Genomic DNA, 20,854 nt, shown 5'->3' with positions numbered 1-20,854 from the left:
GAGCTAGCAACGTGGCACTGGGAGCGGAGCTGGCCCCTGGCGGGCCCACGTTGGAGAGGCATCGCCATCTCTGCTGCCCCCCTGTGGCGTCATATTGACCTGCCAGTCCCCATCACCTGGTGTTAACCTCCCAGAGGATGGGGACTAGTTCTGATCACCTCCTGGCTTCCAAGTGCCAGCCACAGGGCCTGGGACCCCTGATGCCTCAGTGGACGCTGGGCAGACCTGGGGAGGCTTGGTGTTCACTACCTGCTTCCACGTGCTGAACTCTGCTGCCCTGCGGCTCTCTCTCCAGTTCCTCAAAGGCCCCTGTGCCGTCTGTCTCTGGGTGTTTGCACCGGCTGGTTTTCAACCCCCTCCACCTTCTCTTCCCCAATTCCTTAAATACTGCCTGTCCTCCTAGGTTCAGCTTCCGAGGCGACTTTCTTGGGTAAGCTTCCAGTGACCGTCTAGGTTACTCATGCCTCTCTGTGGTCCTGCTGCCTGCAATCCCATCTTGGGGCACCTGTCCAGCTGGAGGCTGCTAGAGCTGCTTCTCCTTGCCTTTTGTCTGTGTCCCCACCATGGCGTGAGTCCATGAGGGCAGGGATCTGGTTGAGTTTGTTCCCTGCCATCTCCTCAGGGCCTAGAACAGTGCCAGGCACATAGTAGGTGCTCAGTAAACATTTAGTGAATGGAAGAAAGGAACCAACCCTTTTGTGGTGCATTAACTGCCCCTCTCACACATCAGGGGTCCGGCTGGTCCACAGAGACGATGTCCAAGGGATAAGAACTCCTTGCCTCCATTAAAACGCAACAACCCCTCTAAGAAGAACTTCTGAGCCTTCCTCCCCTCCTGCCCTCTGTCTTCTGGTTGGATGTGGCCAGTAACCTCTTCTGTTTCCCTGTGGGTGCCTTTCCTTCCTCCACATGTGGATACGCTTCCCTTCGGTCTCCACATCAGACTTGTGCTCCTGGCCTGAGTTAATGTCCTGACCGGCCAAAGCCACTGTCTGGCTCTGTTTCTCCTGACAGCCTGATAACGAGATTGTCAGCTTGATCCTTCTCGCTCAAAGCTATCCCCTTTCACCCCTTGCTGTTTGCTAAAGTCATTAGGAGATTTCTCTGCAGGTCATTACTGTCCTCCTGCCCTGACAGCAGGTATAAAACTTGAGAATCTTGCTCAGGGCTGGCCCAGAGGTTTCCCCTCTGGGGAGTCCAGCAGACCACCAGCCCGTCCCTGTAGCGCTCCCTCCTGCCGGGTCCGCAGCATTTCCAGTGAACCTCATCACGGATCCTTGACATCTCTGAGGCAGGCCCTGCTTAGGGAGCTACACAATTGGAGCTTTGTCACATTTATAAAGATAGATTAAAATATGATCACTAGAGACCTTCAGTAACTTAGAAAAGCCTGGGATTTTAATGAGCAACTGGTATGATTAAAAGTTGGAAAGACAAAGTATCTCTTTTTGGATTAGGAGGCTCGCCATGCAATGGGGAGGCAAGTGCAGCTCTTGAAGCCAAGAGGCTTGGACTGGGTCTCACCTGGCCCCACCAGGTATTGGAGTCCTACTATGTGCTGGGCGTTTGGCATTTCTTCTCATGAATCCTGATGAAAAGTCATGCCACGGGGCAGCATGCCCTGCTGGTCACGCATTGGCATCACGTGGGGGAGTTTAGAGAAGATGGAATAACGGGGCTCCACCCGCACTGAGCCTGAGGCAGAAGTGGACCCAGGAAGCAGGAGTTTTCTAAATGTCCTCAGGTGATGCTGCTGGGCAGCCTGGGCCTGGAACCACAGGGTTAGCCCAGTGCTTCTCAAACTTGCGGGTGTACCAGAAGCACAGGAGGACATGTTAAAACAGATGCCTGGGCCTTACCCCAGAGTTTCTGGTCTGGGTAGGGCCCAGGAATCAGCATGTGGAATCAGTTCTCATTAAGGCAGATGGTGCTGGTCCCATTTCTCAGGTAGGCAATTTGAGAAACAGAGAGGCGAGGGTGAAGCTGAAGGGCCTCACAGCCAGCACATGGGAGAGGAGGCTTTGAATTCTCGAGGTAATTTACTCAATCCCTTTGTGCCTTCACCTTCTCTATCTCTAACTTGGGGAAAATAATACCTACTCTATATAGATGTTGTGAAGTTCAGCAAGTCCTTCCATCCAGAACAGTGCCTAGCCCATGGTAGGCGTTCAGTAGCATTTATGATGATTGCTGTCTCTATTACCTGGCAGGATAGTTGAAGGGTGTCCTCCAGGCAGCCTTCCTCCCTCAGCCCCAGACAGCAGCTCTCCCTTCCCTTAGCTCCAGGCACCTCTCTGGGAGCACCTGTTTCCCTAATGTCACTCTCTGTTCACCTGTGTGCCTCCCCCATCATGTTGTGAAGTCCCCAAGAGCAGGCACCAGGTATGATTCAGGCTGGAGCCCAGTGCCCAGCCTGGAGCTGGGAGAAGGGAAGGAGACGAGGGAGCAAGGCGGGGCGTGCTGAGGGTCCTGGCTTTGTGAACAATTGTTAGGTTTCTTAGCCCTGGACAGCGTTTACTATTGACCTGATGCACTCGGGTGTCGGATGCTGAGCCCAGGCATCTGCACGTGGCCCCGTCAGTCTTGCAGCACCTGTGGGGGCCTCACAAACAGTGACTCCATCAGCCGCTCATGCCCCCATGCCTTCTGAGCCTTTGGCTTCCTCAGTGAGCGCTGCCGACACCAACTCTGTGGCTTCTGAAGACATCCCGTGCGCTCTTCCTCCATGAAGGCAGGCCAGGAGGGGTCAACCGGCTCTCTTTTGCTGTCTACACTCTCCCATGTCTTTCCCTGGCACTGGAGCCCCTGAGTCCCTGATGTGGGTCACGAAAGAGGGTGAGTGCAAGGCTGGTGAGAGGGGCCTAGGAGTGGCAGATGGGTCCCTGCAGGTTTCCCTCCATTCTCTCCTCCTCTGTCACCTGCCAGCTCCCAGCCACCACAGCCTCTCTCAGGACCTGGGAGGAGTAGCTTCCTAAGTAGCTTCACGCACCTGTCCTCACCGTGGCCAGAATGATGGCTGTAAATATGCCGATAACCTCAGCCCACTGCTTAAAGCACCCCAGCGACTTTCCATCCGACTGTGAGTACAAATCAAGCCCAGCACCTGCTCCTCCCTGAACACGTCAGCTCCTGCATCAGGGTTGCCATCCCAGCTCTTCCTGCGATGCCTGGGTGGGTCCTCGATCCTTAGCTCAATGTCACTTCCGAAGGGAGCAGGTCTTCCCTGACCCCTGAGCACCCCTCCCTCTTCTCGGATGGCCGCACTGTTCTCTCCTGGGCACTTAATTCTAACTGACATTAGTCTTCCCCACTAGGACAGAGGTTCCTTGTGAGTGTGGGAACCTTGTCTGTCTCCCTCATCACTGTGTCCACATGTCCAGCAGGTGGGGACTGAGTGGTCTAGGATACTCAAAGTGGCTCTGAACTCAGACCTACAGAAGGGGAGAATCAGCCTTGCTCTTTCCAATGTCTTGCAGCCTCATTTAGGGCAGAGGCAGCGATTATTCTGGAAAGATCAGTAGCTAGGTGTGACACCAACTGCATTCCTGCTCGGGACCCTCTCCCCAATTCGCTGGGGACTTAACGTGACTGACCAAGTCACTCAGCGACTGAGCCTCCCCTTGAGCTGAAGGGTGGTGGTGGTGAGCTCATTTTACTGCCCTGTCTGGCTAGGCAGCCCAAGTCTGAGCCCCATAGATGTAAGGTGCCTGAGAGCCCGGAACACACAGATGACAAACGCACGATGGCAAATGCACAGATGACAAGCAACTGGAGGTGGTGTAAAGAGTGCCACCTCGGGGTTAGAACACCTGGGTTGGAGTCTGGCCTCTGAAACACACTGACCAGGTGACCTTGTGTAGTCAAGGAATGTCTCTGGGTCCGTTTCCTCCTTTGTGAAATGGGGACAGTGACACCTGCTCTAGCTTAGTCATGAGAATGAGATATGATGGCCTGCAACAGCAGCCCCCAGAGCAGAGACCCACCATCCTCTCAAGCCCCTGGGAAAGTGCCCAGCACCTGGCAAGTGCTTAATAACTTACACTGTCAAGTTTCCCCTCCCTCCCTCCCTCCTTTCTTTCCTTCCTTCTTTTCTTTCTTTCTTTCTNNCTTTCTTTCTTTCTCTCTCTTCTTTCTTTCTTTCTTTCTTTCTTTCTTTCTTTCTTTCTTTCTTTCTTTCTTTCTTTCTTTCTTTCTTTCTTTCTCCTTCCTTCCTTCCTTCCTTCCTTCCTTCCTTCCTTCCTTCCTTCCGTCTGTCCTTCCTTCCTTCCTTTCTTTTTCTCTTTCTTTTTCTTTCTTTTCTCTTTCTCTCCTTCCTTTCTTTCTCCTTTCCTTCCCTCCCTCCCTCTTCCCTTCCCTTCCCCCTCCCTCCTTCCTTTCTTCTTTCCCTCCTCTCTGTCTCTTTTTCTTTCTTTTCTTTCTTTCTCTTCTTTCTTTCTTTCTTTCTTTCTTTCTTTCTTTCTTTCTTTCTTTCTTTCTTTCTTTTCTTCCTTCCTTCCTTCCTTCCGTCCTTCCTTCCTTCCTTTCTTTTTCTCTTTCTTTTTCTTTCTTTTCTCTTTCTCTCCTTCCTTCCTTTCTTTCTCCTTTCCTTCCCTCCCTCCCTCTTCCCGTCCCTTCCCCCTCCCTCCTTCCTTCCTTTCTTCTTTCCCTCCTCTCTGTCTCTTTTTCTTTCTTTCTCTTCTTTTTCTTTCTTCCTTCCTTCCTTCCTTCCTTCCTTCCTTCCTTCCTTCCTTCCTTCCTCCCTTCCTTCCTTCCTTCCTTCTTTCCTTCCTCCCTTCTCTTTCTTTCTTCCTTCCTTCTCTTTCTCTTCTCTTCTCTCTCTCCTTCCTTCCTTCCCTCCCTCCCTCCATCTCCTTCCTTCCTTCCTTCGTTCTGTTCTTTCTCCCACACTGCAGTGCAGCGGCATGATCTTGGCTCACCACAGCCTTGACCTCCTTTAACCTCAGCTTCCCAAGTAGTTTGGACCACACTCAGCTAATATTTTAAATGTTTTTTATAGAGACGGGGTCTCACTGTATTGCCCAGGCTGGTCTCTGACTCCTGGCCTCAAGCATTCCTCCCAACTTAGCCCCCCACAGTGTTGGGATTACAAGTGTGAGCCACTGCACCCGGCCAAGTTTCTTGAGGGTAGTACTTGGAGGCCTTCTTTATTTAAAACAAAACAAAAACAGTTAACACTGAGAGAGACCCCAGAGATTGTACAGCCTCTTCCTTTACAGTTGGCAAAACGGAGGCTTGGGTGTTTGGGGAAGGCCCTGTGGTGGTTCCTGTCTAAACTGGGGTCGAACCGAACGGTCTCTTCTCTGACTCCATGTGCAGTGCTCTCCTGCCAGCCACGGTCTGCAGCCCTCTTTCGGTCCCCTTTTCCTCATCTCCCCTCCCCTCCACCCTCCACTGACCCTGCTCTGTTCTTCTCTGCTTCCTGTGTGAGACCAGATGTTCCCACAGCTGCAGAGTCCTCCCTTCCCTCTTCCCATTGGGTTTGAACCTGACAGGTTCAGGATTTACATGGTGGGGTGAGAGAGGAGGGCACATTCGGAGTGTGGGACCTTCTTGGGCATCTGGCCAGACCTCCCCCTCCCCAACTCCCAGTGCTGGGCACAGAGTGAACGCAGGTAGCCTGTGCCCAGTGCTTTGGGATATGATTTCCTGGGGAGGGCGCTGGGTGCTCCAATTCTTTGAGAGCCAGAGGGAACCCCCAATTCTCCATCTTTCCCAAATGTTCCAGGCCTTGCCCCTCTGCCCCATAGGCTCTCTCTGGAGCCAAGAGACCCAGCTGGGAGGTGGGGTGTGACAGGGACCCCGGCCCAAGTGCTCCTATCTGGCGCAGGGCCTCTGGGGGAAGGCGGGGGTCAGGGTGGCCCTGGCCTGGCAGAGGCTCTGTCCCTGGCCTTGGGAAACGCCTGCCCTGCTTGTTCCTGGAGGCCCGTCTGACACTCAGGGTGGGTGCTCTGTGAAGTCATTTTTATCTCTACTGAACTAAAGTGGCCACAGGACCTTGGGTGGGGACTTGCTGTGCTCTGAGCCTCAGTTTCCACATTCCTCACTGCACCTGCCAGGTCCCTAAGACCTCACCCCCTGCCCCCTCCTGACACCTCCCTACACAGGGGCTTGTCCTGTTCAGGGTAGCTACCTTGTAGCCCCTGGGTTGGAAGATGAAACCACTGCACGTCCTTATGTCTGAGTCAGTGGCCTGGCTGTCCTTGGGGCAGTTCTGCTGAGGACACCTTAGGGGCCTCTGCACTGCCCTCCCCCCCACTCCCCTCCCGCTGCCTAGCAGGTCTCCCCAGGGACCTTCATGGACCTCAACCTCTCTCCACTGCCACCTCTTCAGAGACCCCTTGAGGAGAACCCTTTATAATCTGCGCCAGGAGCCCTGGTTCTAGCTCAGGGTTCTTTTGCCTATAAATGTGTGCTCTTGGGTTGGTCTGTCTCCCTCAGGCTGTCAGCTCCTGGACGGGGACCTGGCTGTTCCCAGCGGGAGTCCAGAGCCCCAGAACCATGGCTGGACCTGGAGAGAGGGACGAGGGAGGACGGCAAGAGGTGGGAGAGCCGGGAAGGAGGAACCACCGAGCTGGGAAGGGGATCCTGGCCTGGAGGTGGGGCCGCGCTCCAGAACCCCGGGCTTCCCATGAGCTTCTGGGCGGCGGGCCGGCCGGCAGGTGGCGGTGCGCGCTCGGCGTGGCGGGTGGCGCTGGAGCCGCCGAGTCCCCTCCTCCCGCCCCTCCCTCCCCTCGCCGGCTCCTTTCTCTGCGCTCTTGCTCGCGCTCCCCAGCGCCCTCCCGCTCTCCCGGCCGCGGTCCCCTAGTCCGCGCCGCCCCGCCGCCGGCTCCGCCGCCGCCCCTGGCGACCATGGCGCACTGGGGGCCCTCGCGCGCCCCAAAGGGCCCCGGCCCCACAGCCCGAGCCCCGAGTCCTGGGGCTCCTCCGCCGCTGCGCTCGCCGCACTCGCGGCCGCTCCTGCTGCTGCTGCTGCTGCTGGGCGCCTGCGGGGCGGCGGGGCGCTCCCTTGAGCCCGGGCGCCTGGGTCCTCATGCCCAACTGACCCGGGTGCCACGGAGCCCTCCCGCGGGACGCGCGGAGCCTGGTGGCGGCGAGGACCGGCAGGCGCGCAGCACGGAGCCCGGGGCCCCGGGTCCGAGTCCCGGTCCTGCTCCGGGTCCCGGTGAGGAGGACGGCGCCACCGCCACGGGCTACCGGCGCTGGGAGCGGGCGGCGCCGCTGGCCGGAGTGGCTTCCCGGGCTCAGGTCTCGCTCATCAGCACGTCGTTCGTGCTCAAGGGGGACGCGACGCACAACCAGGCGATGGTGCACTGGACGGGCGAGAACAGCAGCGTAAGTGACCTCCACGCGCTCGCCGCGGCCCCTACCCGGGACACCACGGGACGCCCCGGCGGGACCGCCACGGCCCCCGCCCAGAACCCCCTGTGGTCATCAGGGGCATTCTTGGAGACTTGGGCACTTGGGTCACCTCGGCGGCGCCCCTACTGGCCTCTGGTCACCGGTTACTTGGGGAGAGGTCCTCAGATTCGTGCGCTTGTCTCACCGCAGGGGACATTCCCACAGATTTCGGGATCCTGGGCCACCTCCGATACTCCCCCGCTGGCCTCCAGGTCCTGGGTTACGGAGGAGGTCCCCAGAGGCTTCGGGAGCCTGCAGGCCCTCGAGGGTCACCCCAGCTTGGCGTTACCTCTCTCGCGCCCAGGCTCCCCCAGCTGAGCCTCGCGTTCCGGGATCCTTCCCTCCCTGGTCTACCCGGGACTCCGCGGTGGCGCCTCCGCAGGCTCTGGGACTTCCCCGGTCAGCTCGAATCCTATTCTAGGACTCTGGGATTTCTGGGTTACCCCTCTCCCTGGGGTTCCCTAGTGCGACCCGCGGCTGTCTTGAGCTCCTGCTGCCGGTCGCCCCGCCTGGATGCACTGGGGTCCGCGTACCCCCTTGGGTTCATCCCCACACTGTGCTGGGGACCTGTGTGAGGCTGGCACGGCAGACTCCCTGCCCTCCCCCCACGTTCCCGGCTACTCTGGCTTTGCTCCAGCTGGAAGTTTACCACCTCTGTTGGGGACCTCCTGTTCCTCCACCCACAGCCTGGGGCTCCCACCCTTCCCAGATCCTGCCTCCTCTGGCCTTTGTTGGTACGTGCAGGAGGCAGAGGGTCCCTTTAGATTATTCTCCAGGGGGCTGCCTCAGCCTCACTCCCCCTCACCCCCAAAAGGGCCGAGGGCCACTCTGAAGTCACCCTGGGGCAGCTCTGTGGGTCTCTAGTTTTGCAGTTTCCAGAGAAGGATGGGGGTAGGGAGGTGGCAACCATGAATCCCCAGAGGATGGTACATTTGTATGCGGAGGGGAGATGGGAGCCTCCCCTCATTCCTGTGCCTTGCTGTCTCCTGGGGTCCCCTAGGAGACCTCTTCTTGCTTCCCCAAGGGCCGGGGTTCCTATATGCACTGGCTGTGGCCTGGGTGGAGAACACTGGCCTCTGGAGCCAGGAAAGGGCATAATTTGAGCAGTCACTTGTGCCCATCTCCTCTGTCCGGCTTTGCTGGGCTACTCCCAGGCAGCTGTGATTTGTGCTGGAGGAGGGACAAGGTGGGCAGATGAATATGTTGGGGTAGGGGTAGGGGCAGCATTGAATGAATGTAGTCAGCCTAGAGCCCAGCTCCCCAACCAGCCAGCGTCTATCAGGGTGCAGGTGCCAAGTGTCTGGTTTTGGGTCATTCCTGGCATCTCCAAGCCTGACTAGCAGCCCTTCGAGGGCAGAGCTGGCTCCCTGGGTGCAGTGGGCCAGCAGGGGGCAGTCAGGGTGCCGGCTGGGGTGCCTTGCAGAGGTGGCAGGTGCCACCTCCTAGAAGAGCACTGGGAGTGTTCTCTCCATCTGCACCTTGAGAGAGGGGTCAGATGCCAGGTGTCCTTGTGAGCAAACGGTGTCTGCTGTACCATCAGCTCTAACTCAGGTGGAAAGGTAACCCAGAAACTGAGCGCTCAAAGGACCAAATAAACACAAAAAGCAAATCCCGCAGGGCCAGAAAGCTCTAATCCCCTACCCCATCTGCCCAGGTGGTTGATCCTGAAGCTTGCTCCTGCCCCTTTGTCATTTAGCTTCCTGGGGCGGGGGTGGAGGAGCCCCATGGGAGGGGGCAGGCTAGCTGTCTTTGGGATAGGCTGACACCCAGCCTGCCTCTGACCTGACCTCACAGTCCGGGTGCAGGGCAGCTTCCTGGGAGAGAGGTGAGGAGGGAGCTCGGGCCAGCAGGGATGGGGTACTGGGGGTGGGGGGCAGTCAGAGGAGCCTGTGTGGCTTTGCTCCTTGAGGGCGGCAGCTGGGTTGGGTGACTCCTCTGTGACTGGGTGGGCTTGTGTCTTCACTGCTCGCAGGTGTGTGTGTGTCTTGGGGTGGGGGGTTGTGAGTGGGGGGCAATGTTGGCTTCTCTTTAGTGAGGACAGAAAGTCCAAGGAACCAGAGAGGAGTTTTAAGGGATGGATGTCCTCTGGCCAGCATGAGGCGAGGGGCAGGGGTGAGGTGTGGCACACAGGGCATAGCCTGACACTTAGCAAACACTCGGGAAGTAGAAGCCAGGCCACCCTCATTGTGAGTAGTGGGTGTGGGTGTCCGTGCGGTCAGATGCTGGACCAGGCATTGGGCTTCAGCACCTTCCACTCCTGCCTCTCCCACACACCTGTTCTCCGGACTGGGCAGTCAGGGAAGACCTTATCATCCTGCACCTCGGGGAGCAGGGGAGGCTGCGGGAGTTTCACCTTGCCTGAGAAAACTCAGAAGAGGCAAGCAGCCCGTTACCTTGAGCTAACTAAGTAAAACTGCTTTAAAAGAAAAAATCACTGCCTTAGTGTTTGTTGCGTGCATAGTATTGTTTTTTCAGCACACGACGTGTCTTAGAAATGTACTCTGCTCCCTCTAGTCTCATCTTGCAACCACAGGACTAAAGCTTTTAGCCGGGATTTGGCAGTGGGTTTCACGTCTGCTTGAAAGCACCATCTTTGAAAGCTACAACCAGACAGAAACTCACACAGCTGGTTTGCCGAGCAGTCTTCCTAATGTTTTATTTCCTTTAACTTGCTCACCGCCCTCTGCAGATGTGGTCAACATGAACAGAGAGCGTGTTTACTTTACCATATCAGGTGTTCTTCAAAATTAAAAGGACCATTTGATGAGGGGGATGGACTTTAAAACATGGCATTTGAGAGCATCCCGCAAGAAGGAGTTCCAGGATTTAAGCCCCCGTCGCTGCAGCTGCGTTAACATTATGTGGGTTTTCCTTCCAACGGCTTGGTTCTGCCTGCTCCCATGGCGATAGAGAAGGGGACTTGCTTGCAAGTTCAAACACTGCCTCCCTGTCTGATGTTTAGCTATAGAAACAAATTGTTATGTGTGAAATTAATGTTTCATTGAAACATTGCGTTTTTATGGATCTAGAGTGGGCTGTGCACACACAGCTCCGGGTTTTGCATCTCCGGAGCTGCCCTTGGAGGCAGCGGTGCTATTTGAAGGTGGATAAATATTACAGAGTGTGGCTCTCAGCCTCTGGGATTGTGGTTTCATGTTATCCCTATGGGGAATGTACTGTGCCCCGTCCTGTTCTTAATGTTTCTGGGAAATCGTGGGCTTATTGTGCTTATTTTAAGCACAGCTCACCTGGGCTCCTTCCCACAAGGCACTTGATCCTCAACTTTGAAGCTGAATGTATCATTTGACTTGAACGTGAGCTTCCTGCAGCCTGGTCCAGTTTGTTCACCTCTGTCATTGTTCCCCAAGAAGATCAGTACCTCCCTCCCCTCCCCTCTCTCCCCTCCCTCTCTCCCCTCCCTCTCTCCCCTCCCTCTCTTCCCCTCCCCTCCCTCTCTTCCCCTCCCCTCATGCTTCCTTCTCCCTCCCTTCCCTCTGCCCGTTTCCCAAATCTGCTCTGTGCTGCGCCACATGGTTGGTGCTGTCCAAGGCAGTTGAATGCTGAGGTGATTCTGAGCAGATTACCCATACTCTCTGTTCTGCAATCTTGATGAACCCGATATTTGTATATACTTTATACCCAGAGAGTTAGAGCTACACGTCAGAAGAGCTTCTCAAACTTGTTTCTCTGAGTTAAGAGGTCAAGAACTAGCGGTCTGTGGCAGCATCTTCTACTATAGTACCCGTGGCCTCTCCCCAAGTTTGCGTGAGATTTCCATCATGACATCTGCCGGGCGTCGAGTTCCTCGAGGGCAGGTGAATTCTCTTTCTAGGGCTGCCAGGGCAAAGTGCCACAGACTCTGTGACTGAAACAACAGAAATGTATTTTCTTGCAGTCCTGGAGGCTGGACGTCAGAGATCAAGGTATTGTTCAGGTTGGTTCCTTCTGAGGCCTCTCTCCTGGCCTTGCCATGCCGCCTTCTCCCATGTCTCCACATGGTCTTACCTCTGTGTGTGTCTGTGTCCTCATCTCCTTTTCTTGTAAGAGCACCAGTCATACTGGATCAGGTCTTGTTCTAACCACCTCATTTTAACTTAGTTACCTCTTTAAAGGCTCTGCTTCCAAATACAGTCACATTTTGAAGTGCTAGGGATTAGGACTTCAATGTATGTATTTTGGTGGGGGGACACAGTTCAGACCCTGATAGCAGGGAAGGGGTCTTAGCTTCCTTTGCATCCCCTGAGTTTAGTAGTGGATCTTGGAGTAGTCTAGTGGGAGATGAACATGAACTGCTAGGATATGAGGGGGCGAGTGTCACCCTCCCCTGATAATGCTAATGGCAAAATCAGGGAAGACTGCATGGAAGAGGTGGCATCAAGGCTGGCCTAAAGAATGAGTAGGTGAAGTATATAGGAGATGGAGAACATTCCAGAAAAACAACATTCCAACTTGAGCAAGGTCTGGGGTGTAGGAATTTTGAAGGTATGTGTGTGTTATATAAAGTGAGAGTGAATGCATTATGCATGGAGACAAACCAGAGAAAAGAAGTTTGGAAAAAACAGATTCAAAAGCTCCCGACGGACCCCAGATGTGAGGCTGAAGAGTCAGTGTGGCGGTGAGGCGTGGTGGACATTGCAATGGCTTCAGAGACAGCCTGCCCGGGTCTGTATCCTGGCCCTGCTGCTCTCTGGCTCTGGGATCCAGGCAAATGGACTACATTCTCTGGACTTCAGTGACCATATCTTGAAAATGGGAGAAGTAAGGCTCACAGGTTTGCGGTGCAGGTGAAGTGAGATCTTCCATGTGAAATGCTCAGATCAGAGCCTGGCCCACAGCAGGAGCTCAGCAAATGACATCAAGAAAGAGCCCTGAGGCAGGGTGGGGGATGGGGCTGGTGAGGGCTGCAGGGCGAGACATCTGGACAGAGGCTCAGGGAGGAGCTGCTGCCAGGGGGAGGCGTGGACCGGGGCTGTGGAGGGGGCTGAGGGAGAGGAGGAGAGTGGATTGGAGAGAGGTGCGTGGCTGGATGCAGAGGATGTGGCTGCCTTGGCTCTGCAGGCCTCTCTCCGTCCTGAGTGGTGCTGGGCTTCTAGGCTCCAGGCCAACCTCCAGAGTGCAGAGACCATGTGAGTTCTTAAATGAACGGGTTCAAATCCATGACAAAGCTGACCTGTAGTCTTGTGTCTGATGCTTGTGGTTTTGTGATGTCAACTCCAGTCCACCTTAGAGGACAGCTTGGTGGCTCCAAGCTCGGGGTTTTGCATTTAAGTCTGCTGAACTTGCCGTGTGTTACCCTGGAATTCTAGGCCCCCACAGTGTGGGCCTCCCAGCACTAGGGGTGCGGGCTGGATTGGAGCCCAAGGTGTGGCCCCTGGTGGCTGAGCTGTGGCTGGTCAGCCTGTGAGTACTGGGCCTCCGTCTAGAGGCAGTGCATCTCTGTCGTGACAGCTCATCACCAAGGGTGTCCAGCGGCCACCTGGAGAGAGACAGAAGTAGGCAGAGGTCAAGGGATGGTGGTGACCAGGGCTGAGTGCCTGTCATACTTGCTGCCAGGAGCTGGCTGCTGGCGGGGCAAGCCTGTCCGGGACCCTGGGCCTGGCGGCTGGATGAAGAACCATGAGGGAGCCAGGGACTCTGTGTGGAGAGAGGCAGCAGCACATGGGGACATGCGGAGGGCGGGCTGAGTCTAGGGAAGTCTCAGCGTGCAAACCGCAGGCTCGCAAGTTGACCCAGGGCTTCTGCCCTCGCCCCGGTCACTGACATTCAGAGCATGGGTTGAGAGCTCCCAGCAGGAAGGGGGACGGTGTTGTGCCCAGAACCCTCCACGTGGCCTCACATTTTGCCTCCAAATCAGCTGCTTTTAGGGCGAAGGTAAGAAGCAGCCGCAGGCCTCGCTTCCTGGGTGTTTACCCATGGGGTCTGCTGAGTGCACTGCGCAGAAGTACTTGTCCTTCTGATTCTCCTCTGAGCCAGGAGGATGGGGAGCCGTGCTCTCTCTCTGCTCTCTCTCGACTTGGGCCCTCGTTTGGTCATCGTGTTTCAGGTGTCAGCCCTGGGGTGCAGAGGAAGGGCCTGGAGCCAGTGGGATGGACTCCTTCTCTTGAAGTGCTTGTGGCCCAAAGTGGGGGTGGGGTGGGGCAGAGAGCCCCAGGGATGCAATTCAGGAGGAGTGAGGTGGGGCCGGTGTGGAGGCACAGGTGCAGGGAGGGCAAGGCGGGGCGGGGAAGCTCAGTTCACCTGGGGAGCGGTCACATGGGCCACAGGTGGAGGAGGATGAGGACGGCTGACAAGGCTGGGGAGGTGGGACTGAGGGGAGCAGCAGAGATCTCTGGGGTGCAGAGGGCAGGTGGGCTGGTGGAGGGGCTGCCCGTGGCCATTGCCTGTGCCGTGAAGCAGGGGCTGTCTGAGCGGGGCTCCTGCCCACGGTGTTTCCTGGCTGGGGTCCGAGGGAGGCTCTTGCTGTGGTCTGGCCTGCACAGACCCACTCCCTGGCCTGGGTGGTACGAGCCGCTCAGGGATGGGGCGCTGCCTTTCTTTGTGTTCTCATCCAAGTTTAGCAGGTGAGACCTTGACTGTGGATCCCCCACGTTCTGTCCTCTCTTGTGTACCCCCTCAAGTGCTGGTCTGTTCCTGTCGCTTCTGAGGACCCCTGAGAAGCTCCCAAACCCACTCTCCCACTCCCTGCAATCAGTTCACCTGACCTAAGTTACCCTGCCTTGCTGGGTCCTAGCCTGAGGGGCCACCACTCCCGGGGAATGTGAGCAGGAGGGGTTATGGTATAGAAACCCAGCTTTGGGCTGGAAGCCCACCCCTCTGGTGCACAGTGGGGAAGCGCAGAGCTGGGGGAGGCTGGATTGTCTTCAGCTGCCCCACGTGCAGGGCAGCGATGTGGATGGGCTCTCGTGCTGCTTTGGAGGCCCTGATCCCTCCTCGCTAGAAGTGCTCAAAAGGAAGCTCCATGTCCATGCTGCAGGCCAAACTGCAGGGGCTTTCGGCTTGCGGGGGAAGCGGGACCACCAGTGGCTGACTGAGGGGTCCAGAGTTGTGGTTGTGAGCCTAGATCCCAGCTGGACCCAGGGGTGCGCTCCATGCTGCTCCGTAGCCTCTGGCTCTGACCCCTGGGTACCTCCCCTGCCCTCCAACATGCTGGTGCTGCTTTCCCTCTCCTCCCTGGGGAATCCTGGGTTATCTCCCTGCATCGCTCAGCTGGGCGCTCACCCCTCCCTTCCCATCATGCTGGCCACCCCTGTACCCACTCTTCCCCAGGCGTCAGTTTCCCCATCTGTAAGATGAGCGTCAGGACTAGACCATCTCCAAGGTCACTACCAACCCGGACGTTGTTTATGTTTAGCACACATCTGCTGATTTACTTGTATTTTATTTATATGAATGGAGACAGGAATGAAGTAGAAGAGACTTTGGAATGCCCAGCCCAAGACCCTCACTACAGCCTCTTTCAAGTAGTCACGAAGGAGGCAGATTTCCGTGAGAGCTGAACTTCAGGAACGGCTGGTCTCACCTGCTGTTCATGCTTGGATGAGGACTGAACCTCTCTGAGCCTTTTTCCTAATTTATCAAATGAGGATAATGGTTTCTGTGTGTCAGGCCAGTGCTGGGGCCACGCGCTCCGTGGATGGGGGCCTGGCCAGCAGACCCACCAATGTCCTCCTTCACCTTGTTTCCTAAGAGTGTTGACCTCACTTGCATCTTCACTGTCTTCTGGAAACTAGCTCGAGGCCCAGCTCGTGGTACCTGTTGGCCTCAGCTCTTTACCGAGCTTCTCTGTGTGCCTAGCGCTGTTAGGTGCTGAGGATACAGCGAGCCTGCCCGGGTGACATGTTTGGTCTGGACAGGAATTCATCCCAGCGCGTTCTAGGTGCTGTGTGAGTCTGCGCTGGGGAAGTCTGGGAAGGTTTCCTGGAGGAGGTGAAGACGGAGCTGCTCCGCAGGATGAACAGAGTCCCGGGCTGAGGAGCAGGTTGGGATGCTGAGAATATTAAGGCTGAAAGAGAGGCCTGGGGGCTGGAGCAGCTTGGAGCGCCCATGGGCAGAGGAGAGACTCAGCCGTTCATCAAGAAGCCTGGCTCGAAGGCATGGAGACAGCCCTGTTAATAAAGTTCCTGAGCACATTTCACAAATCCACTTTTACTTTAATAAAGGGCGATTTAATTTGTAGTTGCGTGGAGGTTCCTGAGAGTATTCTAAAGAGGTCATAAATTAGCCTCATTCCTCGGCGCGCCCCTCCGATGAGAAGGCAACCCAGAGCTTGCGTGGGCCTCTCGGCGTAGCCGTCACTTTATTTTATGGTGATTTTTCAGAGTCAGGCTAAGACTTGGGCAGATGATTCGAAGGAGGGCAGGCTGGAGTGATGGGCAGATCAGCTGGGACGCTGCAGAGAATCCCTGTGCCTGTTCTGGTGCAGGAAGAAACGGAGGGGAAGCTTGTACGTTGCCTCCTCTCTGGGGGCTGCCTTGTCTTTCTTTTTTCGTACTCTAAAGGATGAGTTGTTTATAGGTTCTTGCCAACGGCCCACTTTGTCCTCGCCCCTCCTTCGTTCCTAGTTTGGGTGGGTGCTGTATGGATTGCAGGGATGCTGATGAACTGAGAAGCCTGGCTGTGGCTGCAGCTGCTGTTCCTGACCAACGTCTTCCCCTTTTGGAAGTCCAGGGAGCAGAGATCCCTGGTTCTGGCCACCGGGAGGGCAAGGTCTCCATCTGTAGCATTGGAAAGGTGAAGGCATATGTTCTGCATTGCTTCACATCCTGCTTTTTCTTGGAAAGCCCCGTCCTGGATGTGAGCTTGGATTCTGGGTGTAAAAGAAGTGCAGACATGGGTCTGTCAGTCTAAGTGGATGGTAGGGGTGGGAATGCCCTGTACCACTCTCCCGGCTCCCAGCAGGTTCCCACGGACCATCCCTGACCTGCTCTGCAAGGTTGTAAAACACAGACTTAGGCAACTTGCTCGCTGCTGATTGATATACAGCCCGCTGAGGGCAGCAGCAACGTCTTTTCCATTCAGCCCACGACTCGGGACAGCTTCCCAGTAGGCATATGGTGCTCGTCACCTGTATTCCAGTTAAGCTCCATTTGTCATTAAAAAATGGAATAGGGATACTTGAGTGAGTGAGGACTCTCCTGGAAAGACTGGAAAAAAATGTAAAACTCCAGTGTCCTTTTGAGGTGGAAAAGCTCCTTCTTATTTTGCATTTCTGTAGCAGTCAGTTACTGTATTTGCACAGAAAATTACAATCATTTAATTAGTTTCTTCTCACACCAGCTCGAAGATCTTAAAATAACAGCACTCTCTTTCCTTAGTAATTTTCTTGCAAAAGCAGATAATTTCCTGCAATGTTGAGCTTGCCTTCACTCACACCGAGCACATCACTTGCAAGTCACCATTTCCCAATGCTCAGATAAATGAAGTTCAAATGAGAGAAAGAAAAGAGCCAGGCAGAGTGTGGCCGCTTCCATTCAGATCAGTTTTAATTCAGAAAGAATTCTTTATGAGGCTTTTTCGCCGTGCATATTTCTGAAGCATCAGAAGTAGAGATAGCATCTCCCAGGCCTCAGCCGAGGAGATCCGGCAGTTAGGATCACCTCCCAGCTTCTGCTTCTGATATAATTTAACTTAGAATAATAATCCCTCACTATTTACATGGAACTGCTGATTAGTAATAATAAAGTTAAAAATCACAGCCCCGCTGGGCGCGGTGGCTCACACCTGTAATCCCAGCACTTTGGGAGGCTGAGGTGGGTGGATCACGAGATCAGGAGATCGAGACCATCCTGGCTAACACGGTGAAACCCCGTCTCTACTAAAAATGCAAAAAATTAGCTGGGCGTGGTGGTGCGCCCCTGTAGTCCCCGCTACTCGGAGGCCTGAGGCAGGAGAATGGCATGAACCCGGGAGGTGGAGCTTTCAGTGAGCCCAGATCGCACCACTGACCTCCAGCCTGGGCGACAGAGCGAGACTCCGTCTCAAAAAAAAAAAAAAATCACAGCCCCCATCTAGGTGCCGGATGCTGTGTCAGGCATGTCACATTTTATTTGCTCCTATAGAGAGACCTACACAGTAGATACCATGATTATATGCATTTTACAGCTGTGGAAAATAAGGTTCGGCATGGCGGGAGGACTTGCCCCCAGTCACACAGCTAGTGAGGACCCGAGATGTGGTTCGAATTCCTTCGCTCTTGAGCCCAAGTTCTTTTTAAAATTATTTTTTTGGCTGGGCACGGTGGCTCATACCTGTTATTCCAACATTTTGGGAGGCTGAGGCAGGCGGATTACCTGAGGTCAGGAGTTTGAGACCAGCCTGGCCAATGGTGAAAATTTGTAAAAATAGAAAATTAGCCAGGCCTAGTGGCGCATGCCTGTAATCCCATCTACTCAGGAGGCCGAGGCAGGAGAATCACTTGAACCCGGGAGACGGAGATTGCAGTGAGCTGAGATCGTGCCACTGCACTCTGGCCTGGGTGACAGAGTAAGACTCTGCCTCAAAAAAAAAATTCTTTTTACTTTATTACTATTTTTAAAATTGTGGTAAAATATATGTAACATAAATTCACTGTCTTAATACTTTTTAAGTGTATGGTTCTAGGGGCATTCAATTCATTCATATTGTCACGCACCTGTCACCACCATTCTTCTCCAGAACGTTCTCATCTCCCCAAATGGAAACTCTGCCCCTTTTAAACGCTAACCCCCATCACCCCTCCTCCAGCTCCTGCCACTCACAGTCTACTTTCTGTCTCTATGAATTTGATGCTCTAATGACCTCATATAGGTGGAACCATACACATTTGTCATTTTGTGTCTGGTTTATTTCGCTCAGCATCATGTCAGGAAGGTTCGCCCAGGCTGTGGCAGGTGCCAGAATTTCCTTCCTTTTTTATGGCTGAGTAATATTCCACCATCTGGAGAGAACACATTTCCTGCCTTTGTGTATCTGCGGATGGACATTTGCGTTGTTTCCACCTTTTGGCTGGTGTGAATTAGGCTGCTGTGAACATGGGTGTGCAGATATTTTTTTGAGTCCCTGCTTTCAGTCCTTTGGGGTAAATGCCCAGAAGTGGGATTGCTGGATCATATGGTAATTCTATGTCAATTTTTTTTTCTTCTTGAGACTGGGTCTTGCTCTGTTGCCCAGGCTGGAGTGCAGTGATGCGGTCACAGCTCACTGCAGCCTCAACCTCCCCCGATTAAGTGATTCTCTCACCTCACCCTCCCAAATAGCTGGGACTACAGGTGCACACCACCACACGTGGCTAATTTTTGTATTTTTTAAGTAGAGATGGGGGTTTTGCTGTATTGCCTGGGCTGGTCTTGAACTCCTAAGCTCAAGCAATCCACCCGCCTCAGCCTCCAAAAGTGTTGGGATTATAGGCGTGAGCCACCGTGCCTGGCTTATGTTAAGTTTTTGATCAAGCCTGAGTTTTTATCTGCATCAGAAATCACCCTTGTGGCTGCCTCGTACCCACTTGCTGGTCAGTAGCATAATTGCAACCCCCAAGGAAATCCATAGGAGGAGAAACATACGTGGCATGAGGACAATCCGGTGTCTAGAAGGGACACAGTGGCAAGGCTGCGTTGTGGGAGTCACCTTTCTCTGTTCTGTTCTCATAACCTCTGAATTCTACTACTTGTGACCCAAGGAGGGGTATCTCTCTGAGCCCAGGAAATCCAGGTCTGTCAACCTGGGGAAGTCAGAAATAGGCTGGTCCGGTGCCGGGCCAAGGGTGGAAAAGGAAACCATTCCTGGAGGCGTTGCTTGGCATGGCCGCTCTTGCTAAGGGTAACCGTTTGCCTTCCAAGTTCAAGCCCATTTCTCCTCCTCCTCTGCTTTTAGGCACTTTTCCCAATTGACTACCTCATTGACCAGTTAAGTAATTCAATTTTCACTCTGTAAAAATCAAGCACTCAATAAAAACCCTATGTTTTTCTCAATTTATTCCCATCAATACCGTGTAACCCCAGCCAAGTTTGTTTTCTGATTCTTCATTTGACCATCAGATAGGCCTTCTGGGCATCCACTTTGGGTCCTGCAGCAGCTATGATGTCAGGCGGCTGCTGTGTACCTGGCTGTGTTAGGCTCCTTGGGTGGACCAAGGACATACACCCAGGGGTTTTCTGGCTTTGAGGACCCCAAACTGGCACGGGAGCTCTTAGCTCTCTCTGTGCCCTAGACTCCTGCCCACCCCAATCCTGGAGAAGCTCATGAAACTTTCTCAGAATGAGGATTTTATAATTAGCATAAAACAAAGTATAGATCCAGAGGAAACCGATTTCATGGCAATGAAGTTATCAAAATACTAAAACTAATTTCTTCAGTAACACAAGAACTTGCAGCAGGTGTGATGATTTCCATAGTTTGGAAGTTGTGCTGAGTGTAAGCAATACTTTGAGATCGATAAGAACTGTGATCTGGCCTTGGAGATATCTGTGATTTCTGTTGGTGACACCCAGGTACTGATGATACATTTGTGACTTGTTGCCTGCTTCAGAATGGAAGGAAATGCCTAACTTCAGCTGGGGCTGGTTGAAAATAAAGAGGCCATTGTTTCTCCGTCCAAGTTCATGGGTCCTTGAAGAAAGAGCAAGCAGAGAGAATCGGGAACATGTAGAAATAACGCCACGAGGCTGCACACGGGGGCTCACGCCCGTAATCCCAGCACTTTGGGAGGCAGAGGCAGGTGGATCACCTGAGGTCAGGAAGTTCGAGACCAGCCTGGGCAGCATGGTGAAGCCCCGTCTCCACTAAAAATACAAAGAAATTAGCTGGGCGTGGTGGCACATGCCTGTAATCCCAGCTATCCTGGAGGATGAGGCAGGAGAATCGCTTGAACCTGGGAGGTAGAGGTTGCAGTGAGCTGAGATCACGCCACTGTACTCCAACCTGGGTGACAGAATGAGACTCCGTCTGAAACAAACAAACAAATAAAAAAAACCAAAAACACCATGCAAGGTAGGACTTGGCTGGAGGGATGCGATGGGGACAGATGGATCCCATGGGAATGATGCAGTCCTGTCCCCTCTGCCGTGCCCCAGTGTCCCCGTCTTCCCCAGGCCTCCTGTCTGGTCTCCCCTGCCCACTAAGGATATGGACTCTAGCGGCTCAGGGCTTTGGTTTGTTTCATTCCCTGTTGCTCCCCACGCGCCTGGCACTTAGTAGATGCTCAGTAAAATCTGGGGACTTCTGAAAGGAGGAGCTAGGAGGAGGTCATGGGTCCTGAAGCTCAGAGGCCTAGTTTCCCTGCTGGGGAATCTGGGGAGAGTCGAGTCCTCGCAAAGCTGGTGAGTGAGGAGCTGGGCTCCTTGGCCCACTGCCGGCTCCACGAGTAACCTGGGAAGCTCTTTAATGCACTAATTAATCTCCCCGCCGTGGGGTGGGGATTATGGCACATATCTGCAGAGAAGAGAGCTGGCTGCCAGAGAGACAGAAAGATTTGTCTCTTGCC

At 54.4% G+C, this 20,854-nt stretch overlaps 1 protein-coding gene across 4 annotated transcripts in view; it reads left to right on the top strand.

The window, feature by feature from the left end:
- Nucleotides 1–6,810: 6,810 nt before the first annotated feature.
- SORCS2 (sortilin related VPS10 domain containing receptor 2) overlaps nt 6,811–20,854 on the top strand; it is a 545,837-nt gene continuing 531,793 nt past the window's right edge. For 3 of the 4 annotated variants that reach the window (XM_025386534.1, XM_025386535.1, XM_025386533.1), the window contains exon 1: nt 6,811–7,332. In XM_025386534.1, the coding sequence (XP_025242319.1) occupies nt 6,850–7,332 (483 nt within the window). In that variant the 5' untranslated portion in view covers nt 6,811–6,849. The remainder of the gene's footprint in view (nt 7,333–20,854) is intronic. The other variant, XM_025386536.1, reaches the window with a different exon arrangement.

Source organism: Theropithecus gelada, chromosome 5, assembly GCF_003255815.1.
Source record: "Theropithecus gelada isolate Dixy chromosome 5, Tgel_1.0, whole genome shotgun sequence".
In the NCBI taxonomy this organism is placed as follows: Eukaryota; Metazoa; Chordata; class Mammalia; order Primates; family Cercopithecidae; genus Theropithecus; species Theropithecus gelada.
The sequence above is the reverse complement of the archived record's forward strand: the minus strand, read 5'-3'. Positions and strand labels throughout refer to the sequence as shown.